The 14,963-nt window shown below is 37.0% G+C and overlaps 1 protein-coding gene across 7 annotated transcripts in view; it reads left to right on the top strand.

The window, feature by feature from the left end:
* The window catches only part of ZRANB1 (zinc finger RANBP2-type containing 1), a 69,125-nt gene that overhangs the window by 10,259 nt on the left and 43,903 nt on the right, over positions 1 to 14,963 (top strand). For 2 of the 7 annotated variants that reach the window (XM_082423067.1, XM_082423069.1), the window contains exons 2-3: positions 11,810 to 11,938; positions 13,251 to 14,101. In XM_082423067.1, the coding sequence (XP_082279193.1) occupies positions 11,898 to 11,938; positions 13,251 to 14,101 (892 nt within the window). In that variant the 5' untranslated portion in view covers positions 11,810 to 11,897. Of the gene's footprint in view, positions 1 to 11,763; positions 11,939 to 13,250; positions 14,102 to 14,963 lie in introns of those variants that run through there. The other 5 variants (XM_082423070.1, XM_082423071.1, XM_082423068.1 and 2 more) reach the window with 4 other exon arrangements.

Genomic DNA, 14,963 nt, shown 5'->3' with positions numbered 1-14,963 from the left:
GTTATGTTGATGAATCTACCATGACACATAAATATCAACCAGAGTCCATAGTTTACATTAAGGTTCGCTCTTGGTATGTACACTTTATGGGTTTTGAGAAATGTATAATGACATGTATCTACCATTATAGTATCATACAGAATAGTTTCACTGCCCTAAAAATCCTCTGTGTTCGGACTATTCATCCCTCCCCCTCGCCAACCCCTGGCAACCACTGATCTTTGTCTCCATAGTTTTGCGTTTTTCAGAATGTTATATAGTTGGAATCAAACAGTATATAGCCATTTCAGATGGGCTTCTTTCACTTATTAATATGCATTTAAGGTTCCTCCATGTCTCTTCATGGCTTGCTAGCTCGTTTCTCTTTAGTGCTGAATAATATTTTCTTGTCTGGATGTATCACAGTTTATTTATCCATTCACTTATAATGAACTTTGGTTGCTTGCAAGTTTTGGCAGTTATGAATAAAGCTGCATCCATGTGCAGGTTTTTGTGTGGACATAAAATTTCAACTCCTTTGAGTAAATACAAGATGCACAATTGCTAGGTCACATGGTAAGAGTATGTTTAGTTTTGTAAGAAACTGCCGAACTCTCTTCCTAACTTGGCTATACCACTTTGCATTCCTATCAGCAATGAATGAGAGGTCTTGTTGATCTGCATCTTTGTCAGCATTTGGTGTTGTCAGTGTTCTGGATTTTGGCCAATCTAATATGTGTATAGTGGTATCTCATTGCTGTTTTAATTTGCAGTTCTCTAATGAGGTATTGTTTGCCATCTGTATATCTTCCTTGAAGTGTCTGTTCAGGTCTTTGCCCATGTTTTAATTAGGTTGTTTATTATTTTTTTTTAATTGTTGAGTTTCAAGAGTTCTTTGTATAGTTTGGATAACAGTCCTTTATCAGATATGTCTTTTGTAAATATTTTCTCCTATTTTTTTGGCTTGTCATTCTCTTGACAATGTCTTTTGTAGAACAGAACTTTTTAATTTTAACGAATCTAGTTTATCAAGTATATTTTTCATGGATTGTGTCTTTGGTGTTTTACCTAAAAAGTCATTGGCATAGTCAAGGTCATCTAGATTTCCTGTTATGTTATCTTCTAGGAATTTTATAATTCTACATTTTACATTTAGGTCTATGATCCGTTTTGAGTTAATTTTTGTGAAGGGTATGAGGTCTATGTCTAAGAGTCCTTTTTATGTTTTTTGTTTTTTTGCATGTGGATGTCCAGTGGTTTCAGCACCATTTTTTGAAAAGACTTTCTTTTTTTTTTTTTAATTTATTTATTTTATTATTTTTGGCTGTGCTGGGTCTTCGTTTCTGTGCGAGGGCTTTCTCTAGTTGTGGCGAGCGGGGCCACTCTTCATCGTGGTGCGCGGGCCTCTCACTGTCGCGGCCTCTCTTGTTGAGGAGCACAAGCTCCAGACGTGCAGGCTCAGTAGTTGTGGCTCACGGGCCCAGTTGCTCCGCGGCATGTGGGATCTTCCCAGACCAGGGCTCGAACCCGTGTCCCCTGCATTAGCAGGCAGATTCTCAACCACTGCGCCACCAGGGAAGCCCCCTGAAAAGACTTTCTTTTTTCCTTCGTATTGTCTTTACTTCTTTGTTAAATATCAGTTGACTCTATATATGTGGGTCTATTTCTGGGCTGTCTGTTCTATTCCATTGATCTGTTTGTCCGTTCTTTTGCCAGTGTTTTGATTACTGTAGTTGTATAGTAAGTGTAGAAGTCAGGGTAGTTAGTCTTCTGACTTTGTTTTTTTTTTTTTTTTTTTTCCTTCAATACTGTGTTGGTTATTCTTACTGTGTTGGTTATTCTGGATATTATGCTTCTCCATATAAACTTTAGAATCAGTTTGTCAGTACCTACAAACTTGCTGGAATTTTGATTGGGGTCTCATTGAATCTTTTGATCAAGCTGGGGAGAACTGAGATTTTGACAATATTGAGTCTTCTTATCCATGAACGTGAACTGAGATTTTGACAGTATTGAGTCTTCTTATCCATGAACGTGAAGTGTCTCTCCATTTATTTAGTTCTTGGATTTCTTTCATCAGAGTTTTGTAGTTTTCCTGATATAGATCTTGTACATATTTTGTTAGATTTATACTTACGTAATTCAGTTTTGGGAGTGCTAATGTAAATGGCGATGTGTTTTAAATTTCAAATTCCATTTGTTCATTGCTGGTATATAGGAAAGCAGTTTACTTACTTAACCTGTATCCTGCAACCGTGTTATAATCCTGTATTAGCTGCAGGAGTTTTGTCGATTCTTTTGGATTTTCTTCACAGACAATTGTGTCATCTGCGAATAAAAACAATTTTATTTCTTACTTTCCAATCTGTATTCTTTTTATTTCCTTTTCTTGTTTTACAGTATTAGCAGGAATTTCCAGTTTGACACTGAAAAGGAGTAGTGAGAGGGGACATCCTTGCCTCATTATGATATCAGCTGGAAAGTTTCTAGTTTCTCACCATTAAGTTAGGTGTAGGTTTTTTGTACATGCTCTTTATCACATTGAGAAGGTTCCCATGAAACCTGCTGAGAGGTATTTTTTTCCTTTAAAATCATGTTGCATTTTGTCAAATGCCTTTTCTGCATGTATGCATGTGATCATGTGATTTTGTTTGTTTGTTTTTTTCTTCTTTAGCCTGTTGATAGGATGGGTTACGTTAATTGATTTTTGAACATTGATCTAGCCTTAGCCTTGCATATCTGGAATAAACCCCACTTGGTTGTGGTGTAGAATTCTTTTTATATATCGTTGGATTTGATTTGCTAATATTTTGTTGAGAGTTTTTGCCTCTGTGTTCATGAGAGACATTGAAAAGACAGATTTTTATCATTTCAATTTGTCTGTCTTGGTTTTCTGATGTGTGATGCTCATTTTCAAGTTTAGCATGAAAGAAACTTCGGTTCATATTTTGATATATTTTTTCTCTTTAATGAACCATACCTGCGAGTTGTAAAAAGAAGCTATATTCATACGTTTTCCAAATGTTTTAACATCGCGTCTTAAATACAAGCTCAGATGTTTTACTAGTCGTTTCAGCAATCATAAAATTATTCTGTAAAATTGCTATAAAAGTTTGTAAATGCTTATTCTCAGTTTCTCTACAGGCTAGTAAACAGTTTGTAGAATATAACAGGGCCCTGGACCAAGTTTTGAGTAACACTGTTAACAATATACAGTATACTGCTTCTTGCTCCTTTTCTAGTCTTAGCAATCTAAGCCTTAATTATTAGTCTATAATAGCATGTTACCTTCTTGATAGATTTTTAAAACTTTTCATTATGAAAAATTTCAAACATATATACATATAGAGAGACTAGGAGAATGAATTCTCATGTATCCATCACCCAGTTAACAACTCATGGCCAGCCTTGTTTCATTTATATTCTTCTTGCTTCTTCCCAGTGGATTATTTTAAAGTAATTTCAAGCCATCTTGTAACATCGTAAATAATTCAGTATGTGTCTCTTAAGGGAAAAGTACTCTTTTAGAAAAATAGGTACCATACTGTTAATCACACCTTAACATTTTAATAACTTCTTAATATCAAATCACTGTTCAAATTAGTTTTTAACATGTATATAAGTTTTAACATACACACACCCATAGGAATTTGCTGATTGCATCTCCACGGAAATCAGTTGTCTCCTCTATTCCCTGTGATCCTGTAAACTGGTAGTTAGATCTAGAAGCTTGATCACATTCAGGTTTGATAACTGTTACTATTATTTGGCACAGATAATTCATAGGTGGTATGATGTATGGATGTATGGTATAGCTTTGTTTTAGAAATAGGATTTTGTTACTGCTTCGATACATTAAGTGATCATTAACTTAATATTAAGTATATATTTTAAAATTTGAGCTTGTCACTTGTCACAGATGGAGCAGGGAAAAGTTAAAAAATATTTTAATTAACTTTGGAAGTAGAGTATTTGCAAAATAAATTGAATAAACAAGATTTTAAAGTGAGTTTTTTAAAATTTTTATTGGAGTATAGTTGATTTGCAATGTTGTGTTAGTTTCAGGTGTACAGCAAAGTGAATCAATTATACATATATCCACTCTTTTTTAGATTCTTTTCCCATATATGCCATTAAAGAGTACTGAGTGGAGTTCCCTGTGCTCTACAGTAGGTTCTTACTATCTATATATAAATCCCAACTTCCCAATTTATCGTCCCCCCTAAAGTGAGTCTTTACATAGAAGAATGTGAGACTTTGCAAGTTAGAGTTTAGTGCATGGGGTGGAGATTCTGGAGATCATTTTGTTTAACTCATTTATTTTTTCACAGATGAGAAAATGGAGGCTCTTAGAGATAAAAATGATTTATTAACTATCTCACAGATAGTCATTCTTTGCTTTTCTTTAACACAAGGTCATGTATAGGTAGTGTGATTAATACACACCTGTCATTTGGGGAGACTTTTCCCTTTTTCAGTTGTCTCAATGCAAATGGAGGGCTTTATTATTTTAATTGACGTACAGTGGTTTCTTTAGTAATCTGGATTAGTGTATTGGTTTAAGAGAAGTCAGGCTGACTTTTATTAATAATATTTTCTTCCCCAGGGATTGCCTCCAAAATAAAAAATACTTAAGGCATTTTATAGTCTAAAGTCATGATAAATACCTCAGATTGGTTTTTTTTTTTTTTTCCACTCAATTTTACATGGAAAATTCAGTATATCTTGTTTTATAAGTAACTTTTTAGGTCCTGCTTACTTAACTTTTTAGGCATTTTGCAGTAGTTCTCAATCTAGATAAGCTTTGGGAAGATTCTGTGTAATTTTAAAAAGCTAAAATGTGAGCAAAATGTGTTAACAAGTTTTTTATTTTTTTAAGTTTGCTTGTTTAGATATTGTATGTTATTGGTTATCTAGGAAAGACTATTTAGTGAGGCACTACATGCAGTTTATTAATTGTCCAGATTCTGGATAGTGGGAATAAGTGACTATGGGCTGCAGTATAAATGTATTTTTATTACATTGTCTGTCTAGTACAGACTTTGGAGCCAGAATGCCCAGGTTCAAATCCTGGCTCTGCCACTTAGTAGCTTTGTGACTTTGGGCAAGTTACTCAACTTCTCTTTTCCTGTTTCCAGTCTTTAAAATTGGAGATAGTAGTAGTACCTGTTTCATAGGGTTCTGAAGATTAGATTACCTGATGTATAGGTACAGTGCTTAGAACAGTGCCTGGCATACAGTAAATGCTTAAGTGTTAGCTATTTTCTTTTCTTAGTTGGACAAGGCTGACCCTGGCAGAGTTGTGAAGTAACAAAGTTGGCCTGGACATACATCCATCTCTAATGGTTGGGTAAGCAGTCCTTTCAACCTGCTGCTGTCTTTGGCCTTCCTTCCCAGGTTGCCCTTTGCTAAACTTTTGCCTTCTTGTTCCCCCTGTCTCTGCAGTGAAAATCCAATTCAAAAAATCCCACGCTACTTTCCTGTTATTCATTACAGTAGGAATTGTGAGAAAAGTAATCTAATTGAATGACTTCACACTATTAATAAATAACACTTGTAAATAATTTGTCTTTATAAAATAAGTGTTTTAATTCAACTAAGTTTAGGGGATTAGATGTTAGGGAAAATGACAAAGAAATTTGAACAGAGTCGAGGCGTTGGGAACAAGATGTTTTTGGACAAGAGAGTAGCTCTGAGTTGATTTTACCTTGGAATATTTCATTCATTTGTTTGTGCCTGCTTTTCAAATCGTTTTCTTTCTTTTGTATTAGAACTCACTGATTATTTAAAAATTTCTGCCCCTCCTTTCTCTGTCACATTGATAACATAGTGTTTGGTTAAAAAGGTGGCCTTTAGTTGGACTAGGTTTAGTAGTGACTGTTGGTTGGTTCCTGTGGATATAGTTAATTGGGACTAATTTGTTCAGTGTGAAGAGAGAATAGATAAGATGATAAAAGAAATCAAATTCTGAACGAAGTAGCATGTTCACAGCTTTTGCGAAAGTTGTTTTATTATATTTTAAATGCTGGCTTGATATGCAGTCTTGGAGGTAATCTCCCCATTTCCATGTACGTTTAAGAAAGCTGTAGTCATCTTTCATCTACTTAAATTGCAGGTGTCCTGAGTACAGGGACAGTATTTTATCTACGTAGTTATATCTCTCCACGTTACTGAGTAGACCTTCAGTAACTTGTCATAGGTTGTTAACGTTAGTTTTGTTTGGGATTGTAATTTGGGGTACATGATTGACCTGTGATGTCTCTGAAATTGTGTAAAGGAATCATGCTAAGATGGGTTCTACAGTAGCTCAAGATGGATCTATCTATCTATGTATCTATCTATCTGTTACTCCTCCTTCCTTTCTAGTTACTGTCTAGGAACTGGAGAGTACAGAGGAAGTTGATGAAATTACAGATAAAGCCCTAGTATATAAGGAGGTAGAATTCCTCCAGAAATGACTAGAAGATAGATTTTTAAAAAGGAGCATTACAATTTTGTGTGAGATTTGACACACTGCAAGTTAATTTTGTGTCTGTATATCTTCTTCCATTCGAATCAGTGGATTACTAATTATCCAGCGGTTTAAAGAAAAACCATTAGCATTGCAGCTGTTACTAGTTTTCCTAATTAACACCATGTTGACTTATTGAAATGTAAACTTTATATTTTTTGTTATATTTTAAGGACTAGGTTTGGTGGAATGAAGTTGGATGTACTGGTTGTACTGGTAATTGCCTTAGTTAATTAAGGCCTAGTGCCAGTAAGGCCAAGGTCACCATGACAGGTGTGATTTAACTGTTATTATTTTAACTATTATTTTAACCAAATTAATTTTGTCTAGCTTGTCCACACATTCCTTGGAAGGGGCCTTCTGAGCAAATCTCATTAGATGCAGATGACATAGATAACAGTGATCTCTCTATGGGAGGAAGGTCAGCATATTTTTGGGTCTCACTGATTCTTAATCATGTATACATAATTTCACAAAGATTTAGGACTTTCAGAGGATATTTAATGATCACAAAGGTTTGTGCGCTTGTGCCCTTAACACCACAGGACTTAAATAGTTAACCAGCTAATGCCTGCCTATGGCTTGGTACCTAGGTGTTAGAGGCAGACACTTTGTACTGAGGTCGTACCACAGGAGTGGATCCCATCCTCTAGAATTTCTCCTTTTTCTTGAAATTGCTCAAAAGCTCCACTCCTTTGTTTGTTCAGGTCACTCAACATGGTCTCTTCTCTGGATTTTACTAAACATAGGGCTGGTCCACATTCCATGCCACTAGAATCCCTGAGCCAAAGTATGTATGTATGTATGTATGTGTGTGTGTATTTATTTATGGCTGTTGGGTCTTCGTTGTTGCACACGGGCTTTCTCTAGTTGCGGCGCGCGGGCTTCTCATTGCGGTGGCTTCTCTTGTTGTGGAGCACGGGCTGTAGGCGCGCGGCCTTCAGTCGTTGTGGTGTGTTAGGCTCAGTAGTTGTGGCTCGTGGGCTCTAGAGCGCAGGCTCAGTAGTTGTGGTGCACGGGCTTAGTTGCTCCATGGCATGTGGGATCTTCCCGGACCAGGGCTCGAACCCGTTTTCCCCTGCATTGGCAGGCTGATTCTCAACCACTGTGCCACCAGGGAAATCCCTGAGCCTAAGTTTTTGAAAGCTTGGCTACCTGATTGAAAATTGAGAGGAGGAAATGATGTGGGGAAGACACACAAGTCAGTGTTCCAGAAACTAGCCCCAAGAAGACATACAGTAGGTGCCAAATGTCGATAGAAGTGTGGTTGCTTGGAGCGTACTTGAAATGATTTGAATAAGCTTTACGAGAGAGATGAGATTAGAACTGAACCTTAAAGGATGGGTAGGATTCGCCAGAACTGAGTGTGTCTGTTGTGCTTGTTTTTCTAAGGTGGTGCCTTCACGTGTGTATTGTGGAGGGATGGTGGTACCTGAATGAGTCTGGGGTGTGTGTGGTGTGTTTGTATGCTGGTAAGGAGTTGAGAGTTTATACTGTTACAGAAGAGCTTCAGAAAGAGGGACTTGTTATTAGGAGGATTATTTTGGTAACGGTGAGCTGGATGGATTTAGAAAGGGAAGGCGCTTAGGAGGCTATTATAGTAGTTCTGACCTGAACTGCAAAAGGGTTGATGGCAGCTGAAAAGGAAAGAAAAGGACTGATTGGACAGAAACCACTAGAAAGAATCTATGAGGAGAAGGCAGAATTCAAGATAAGTCTGAGTTTCTATGCTGGGTGCAGTAGTATTAGTGGTGTCCTTAATGGAAACTGGAGAGAGAAGTCAGGCTAGGGGTTTGTTGTGAGAGGAAGATAAGAGGATTTTAATATAGGATGTGACAAGATATTGGAACCCGGAAATGAGGTGAGATTTGTAGATATAGAGGGTTCACCAGTGCTTCTAGTTTTAGCTCTTTTTTTAAAAAAAATAAATTTATTTATTTATTTTTGGCTGCATTGGGTCTTTGTTGCTGCACGTGGACTTTCTCTAGTTGCAGCGAGCGGGGGCTACTCTTCGTTGCGGTGCGCGGGCTTCTCATTGCGGTGGCTTCTCTCGTTGCGGAGCACGGGCTCCAGGCGCGTGGGCTTCAGTAGTTGTGGTGCATGGGCTCTATCTAGAGCGCAGGCTCAGTAGTTGTGGCGCACGGGCCTAGTTGCTCCGCAGCATATGGGATCTTCCCGGACCAGGACTCGAACCCGTGTCCCCTGCATTGGCAGGCAGATTCTTAACCACTGCACCACCAGGGAAGCCCCGCTTCTAGTTTTAGCTTTCATCTTTATTCCCCTAAAATGCTTTCTGAGCATTTTTAAATTTCCAGAGATTTATGTTAATATTTATATCAACAATTTATATTAATAAATTAATATTTATATTACTAAATATAGACAATATTAATAAAGCTAATATAAAACCGAAAGACTGTCAGTCCTTCCTTTGGATAACTGCTCATCATTTGACACTAACTGGCAACTGAACTTCTCTCAGTTTGTTTCTCAAGGAGTTTGTGCTTGGTGAGGATCATTTCACTTCTCTAGTTCTCTCTCTCAGAGGATTTTAGTAGGTGGTTGGGGGAATTTGTAGTGTAGCTACAATTTTGAGTAATTGACTTCAGAATAGGTATATTTATTCTACATTGTTTAGTAATGCTTCACAAATATGGTCTAATTAATTCACTACTAAGCATGACAGTATAAAAAGTGTTCAGTTATGAGCCCCTCCCTTTCCCTAGCCATTAAGCCATACATCATAATGCTCATGCTTTTATTATTGTTTGAACTGGGAAGTATATAATCAAAAGTAGTTATGAATTTAATACTAGAAAATGGTTGCTATACTTGGAGACATTATTCAGTTTGTCTACAGGTAGAGGTTGATGTATAAATAGATTCATGGACTCTTTGGTCCACAAGATGGGAACTGCTGGTACTGCATTTGAACCAAGGAATATTTGGGGTTTTTTTGTTTTTTTTGTTTTTTGGTTTTATTTTGAACATATTTATGGTTTCTTCTACATGGCTTTTTTTTTTTTTTGGCCGTGTTGGGTCTTTGTTTCTGTGCGAGGGCTTTCTCTAGTTGCGGTGCGCGGGCCTGTCACTGTTGCGGCCTCTCTTGTTGAAGAGCACAAGCTCCAGACACGCAGGCTCAGTAGTTGTGGCTCACGGGCCTAGTTGCTCCGCGGCATGTGGGATCTTCCCAGACCAGGGCTCGAACCCGTGTCCCCTGCATTGACAGGCAGATTCTCAACCACTGTGCCACCAGGGAAGCCCGGAATATTTGGTTTAAGAGTAGCACTTGTGTCTGGCTCTGCTTAAAGATCCATATTATACAGATTTTATTGTTACTTTGTGTACCGATTAATTGAAGTATGATTCACTGGCTAGAATTTGGAAATCTGTATTTTATGCAGAAGTAGACTTGTAAATTAAATTTACTTGGGTATATGAATATATGTTAACTTGAAAGATATTTAGTAATTGTTTTATTTCCATGCACAGTATTAACTCTTAGAGCTGTTTGCTATTAAAAATTATTTCATGTTCTTTTTGACATCTGGTAGAAAAAGTGTACTCAGTGTTAATTTCACCTCAATAATGCAAAATCATATAGTTGAACTGATGTTATCTTTACTCTTCCATTCCATTTACTGTTACCACAGGTACAGATGACTCTTTCAGATAACCCTCTCCAATGAATTTTAGCTTTTGGTTATGAAAAAACAATATTCTTAAAACAACGTCTTAATTCCCCATAGAGTTGGTACCGTGTACATCATTATCTAATATAATGCACTTATCTTAAAACTCTTTTTTAATTTTTTGGCCGCACCATGCAGCATGTGTGATCTTAGTTCCCCCACCAGGGATCGAACCCGTGCCCCCTGCATTGGAAACGCATGGTCTTAACCACTGGACCGCCAGGGAAGTCCCAGAACTCTTGAGCTTGGTTTTGGTATTGCTTAGTTACCTGAATTTTGGAGAGGGGTAGGCTATTTACCAGGCATATATGACGATGATTATTTTTTAATGACAGGTTTGTTTTTTGTCAGACATGGACATTTAAGTATGTTATGCTGGCACATTAATTCCATGAAGATTAGTTAATGTAAGGCCACAAACTATTTAGTTGAGCCTACATCAGAGTAAGACTTAACAAAGCAAGCATGAATTTTTGACTGTGAATTTTTTTTTAAAGGAAATCCCTGTGGGAGTGCTGTTTCTTTTTTCTTTTTTTTTTTTAATTAATTTATTTATTTATGGCTGTGTTGGGTCTTCGTTTCTGTGCGAGGGCTTTCTCTAGTTGTGGCAAGCGGGGGCCACTCTTCATTGCCGTGCGCGGGCCTCTTACTGTCGCGGTCTCTCTTGTTGCGGAGCACAGGCTCCAGACGCGCAGGCTCAGTAGTTGTGGCTCACGGGCCCAGTTGCTCCGCGGCATGTGGGATCTTCCCAGATCAGAGCTCGAACCCGTGTCCCCTGCATTAGCAGGCAGATTCTCAACCACTGCGCCACCAGGGAAGCCCTGAATGTGAATATTTTAAATGAAATACTGAAATTACTTACAGCCTTGGATATGTTCATTATGTCATTTGTTTTTGTCATGATAAGTTTCTGCTTGCTCATTTTAGTTTCCAGTAGCATGAGCAAGTAATTTATTTATATTTCATTCCTGAGAAACCAAAGGAAGAAACTGCCTAATGAATATGAAAGTTGCCATTAAATCTCAATTGTCCATTTAATGGTTGCTTTTATGATTATAGTCTTTGCCCTTCAACACACTTTTGGATTGCTGTCAAATGGTGTTTAATCAGTATGTACAAACTAAAGTGAAAAATCTAAGCAGATAAATATAAATTACCTGGGTTAGAGAAAAATAAAGTTGCTGAAGGAGAAAAAGACTTCAAAGTTAAATATAAGCTATATTTTTTTGCTTTTTCTATTTACTTGGTTTATGCCCCCTTTCCCCCTTCAATAATAACAAGTAATTCAGTAGGAATTAACTTATTAGGACTACGAATTTAAGATTAATGGTAATAATCGTGCACACACACATATGTTTAAAGTTTTAGGGGAAAATATCTTTCCTATGTCTGATTTGACTGACCAACCCAATCAGCTGATTTTATTGCTGTGTTAAATTAAAATTCTGAATATAGTAGTCCATTATTAAAATAAATGAGTAGGATTAAAATAGGGAATTTATTAAAATAAAGCCTTTAAAAAAATACTTTTGGATAAAGTAACAGGCTTCAAGTGAAATTCAGTTTTGGTCTCCTTTACAGGAATAGCTACTCACAGTCATACAGAACCACTTATCATGTTTTGCAGTATCTCCTGAGGAAGTCAGAATCTGAGCCAGCATGACGACTGAATCTTGTCTTTGGTCTGATTTATAAGCTGTACTTTTATTCTGACCATGTTCAAGGTGGAGGCTATAGCATGGAAACTAAAATCTTAGTAAGTGTGATTTTTATTTTAGCTATTAAATAGTAGCCGCTCTTACAGTGAATTTGTCCTCTTAACAAAGTTTACACTATGAAAGGGGTGAGGACTTGGCAAGCAGGGACATAATACTACGCTTATAAAGTGAAAGATTTTGCTTTCCAGGTTCAGGAAAAATCCCTGAGAAAGAGAAGGAGAAGCTTCTATTACTCTGCCTAGAATTTCTTTCACTTTTCTGGTTACAAATAGGTGGCAGGATGATACTGATTTAGTTGAGAAGGGATTTAAGAAAATGGAGAGGCTGGCTTTAGTGGCCAGTGTCTAAATTCAAGCCATTTAAAAAAATTATTATTACATTTGCTGTGCAAGTTGCTTCATTTATAAATTAGTTGTCATTAAATAATAGTCTTCATTGTATTGCAGTGTTAGGAAGCCCAGTGTAGAATCCTAGGAGCCTTTTAAATAGTTAATATGTTTTTAATATGAATTGAATTTTGAGTACATTTTAAATATTGAATATTTTGAGTATAAATATTCAAAATTATATTGGAGCGATTATGCTAGTTGTTATCTCAAGGATGTTTCATCAGTTGATTGTCCCAACTATAGGTGATGTGCAGTTTTTATTTTCTGCACTCTAGACAGAACAAGATTTTGAGGATATAAGCTATCAAGGAACTTTATCTCTGTTTCACAGTGTTACTTTGTTAATTGTAAGGATTACTACTTAACATCTTTCTTTTCTACCTGTGTTTATTAAGAGCAGTGGATAATTAGCACATTTAGGCTGCTTTTTTCCCTTAGCAAGAATGATAGAATTGACTGATTTTCTGAATTCTTTAGTGAATCAAACATTGTGGTACTGTACCTAGATAGCATAATAATCTATGTTGCTCATAATTTGAGAATGGTTATGTGTTTAAGATACTTGGTGTGTGTTCTGTCCCTTCCCTTTGAATCTTTTAACTATTGGTTATTTTTCTAAATTTATGGTGATGACCTGGCTGAGATTAAACATTTCTGTTAGAGGATTCCTGATTTAACCTCATTCCCTCTTAGAATAAACCTCCCTTTATCTTCTGCCTTTTCTCTTGCATTCCAAAGTACAGTTTCATTAAATCCCCAGGTTTAAGATTTTTCTTTGGGAACTTATGTCCAGTATCTCTCTGGAAATTTTAAGAAAAGGTAGTTGAGTGTGACATGTTACATGCATCTTTTGAGAAATTGAGGTTTTATAAGTTGAAGGGTACTTTTATATTTTGGGCATGTTTTCAGGGGTGGGGTTATGTAGTTACTGTTTTAATAACCATGTCCTAATTATTTATAGCTTCCTGCCTGACATAACTCACTTCAAGAAGTGCACAATGTCAGAACGTGGAATTAAGTGGGCTTGTGAATACTGTACGTATGAAAACTGGCCATCTGCAATCAAGTGTACTATGTGTCGTGCCCAAAGACCTAGTGGAACAATTATTACAGAAGATCCATTTAAAAGTGGTTCAAGTGATGTCGGTAGGGATTGGGATCCTTCTGGCACCGAAGGAGGAAGTAGTCCTTTGATATGTCCAGACTCTAGTGCAAGACCAAGGGTTAAGTCTTCGTACAGCATGGAAAATGCAAATAAATGGTCATGCCACATGTGCACATATTTGAACTGGCCAAGAGCAATCAGATGCACTCAGTGTTTATCCCAGCGTAGGACCAGGAGTCCCACAGAATCTCCTCAATCCTCAGGATCTGGCTCAAGACCAGTTGCTTTTTCTGTTGACCCTTGCGAGGAATACAATGATAGAAATAAACTGAACACAAGGACCCAGCATTGGACTTGTTCTATTTGCACATATGAAAACTGGGCCAAGGCTAAAAAATGTGTTGTTTGCGATCATCCCAGACCTAATAATATTGAAGCAATCGAGTTAGCAGAGACAGAAGAGGCTTCTTCAATAATAAATGAGCAAGACAGAGCTCGATGGAGAGGAAGCTGTAGCAGTGGCAACAGCCAAAGAAGATCACCGCCGACTACGAAACGGGACTCTGAGATGAAAATGGATTTTCAGAGGATTGAGTTGGCTGGTGCTGTTGGCAGCAAGGAGGAACTTGAAGTGGACTTCAAAAAACTAAAGCAAATTAAAAACAGGATGAAGAAGACTGATTGGCTATTCCTCAATGCTTGTGTGGGTAAGTTTCTTCATTTTTTGAATGGGATGGGAAAAGATATTAAAAATGACATGAAAGATATAAGGAAGGTCAGTATTATTTAGCGTTTAGTTCATTCAGCATGATAACTATACTCCCAGTATGCATGCATAAGAATCTCTGTATTTGTGATCTTGTCATAATGTTGTCTTAAATTGCCTCCCATTTCATTGTGCATGTGTCTTTCCAACATTAGAGAGAAAAACTTTTAAGTTATAGCAAAGATTTTTACATATCAGTAGTAAACCGTATACCTGGAGTTTAAAACTGCTACTCTATTTATTGTAACAAGATGTGACTGAGGAGCACCAGCTGCTGCTTCAGAGTGTTTGTAAACAGTGTGAGCATCTTGTGATGATAGAAGCTTTAGTCAGATGTTAAAAATATCACAAAAATGTGTGACTCCAAGAAGTTGAACAAACATAATACTGACCTTGAAAATACTGATGTTAATTTACCATGAATGTCATGTACTGAATATTTGCAAACTTTATGGAACTGATTTCACGTGGCCAGCTGATTCCATAGTTCAAATTATGATTTGTGTGTTTTGTGTTTTAGTGCTTTCCTAAGGAAATTCTGGATATTGGTCTCAGTCTCTGGCTCAGAGCTGTTCAGGGACAGAGACGTGTTGAGAGAGTAGTAAGGTTTCCTCCAGTTATTGACCTTGTGAGTTAATTATTCGTGATGTACTTCACAAAAGCAGTTGCTTGACTCCTCTGTATTTTTTTCCCTCCCTCTCTCTTGTTTTTGAATCGGTTAGCTATTTGAATTATGTGATTTAAATTATTTGGATGGGGTGCTTACTTTGACATTTAAGTTTTGTAAAGAAAATTTTGAGTAA

Source organism: Balaenoptera physalus (genome assembly GCF_965194825.1).
Source record: "Balaenoptera physalus genome assembly, chromosome: 14".
Lineage (NCBI taxonomy): Eukaryota > Metazoa > Chordata > Mammalia > Artiodactyla > Balaenopteridae > Balaenoptera > Balaenoptera physalus.
This window is presented reverse-complemented; position numbering and strand designations above follow the sequence as displayed.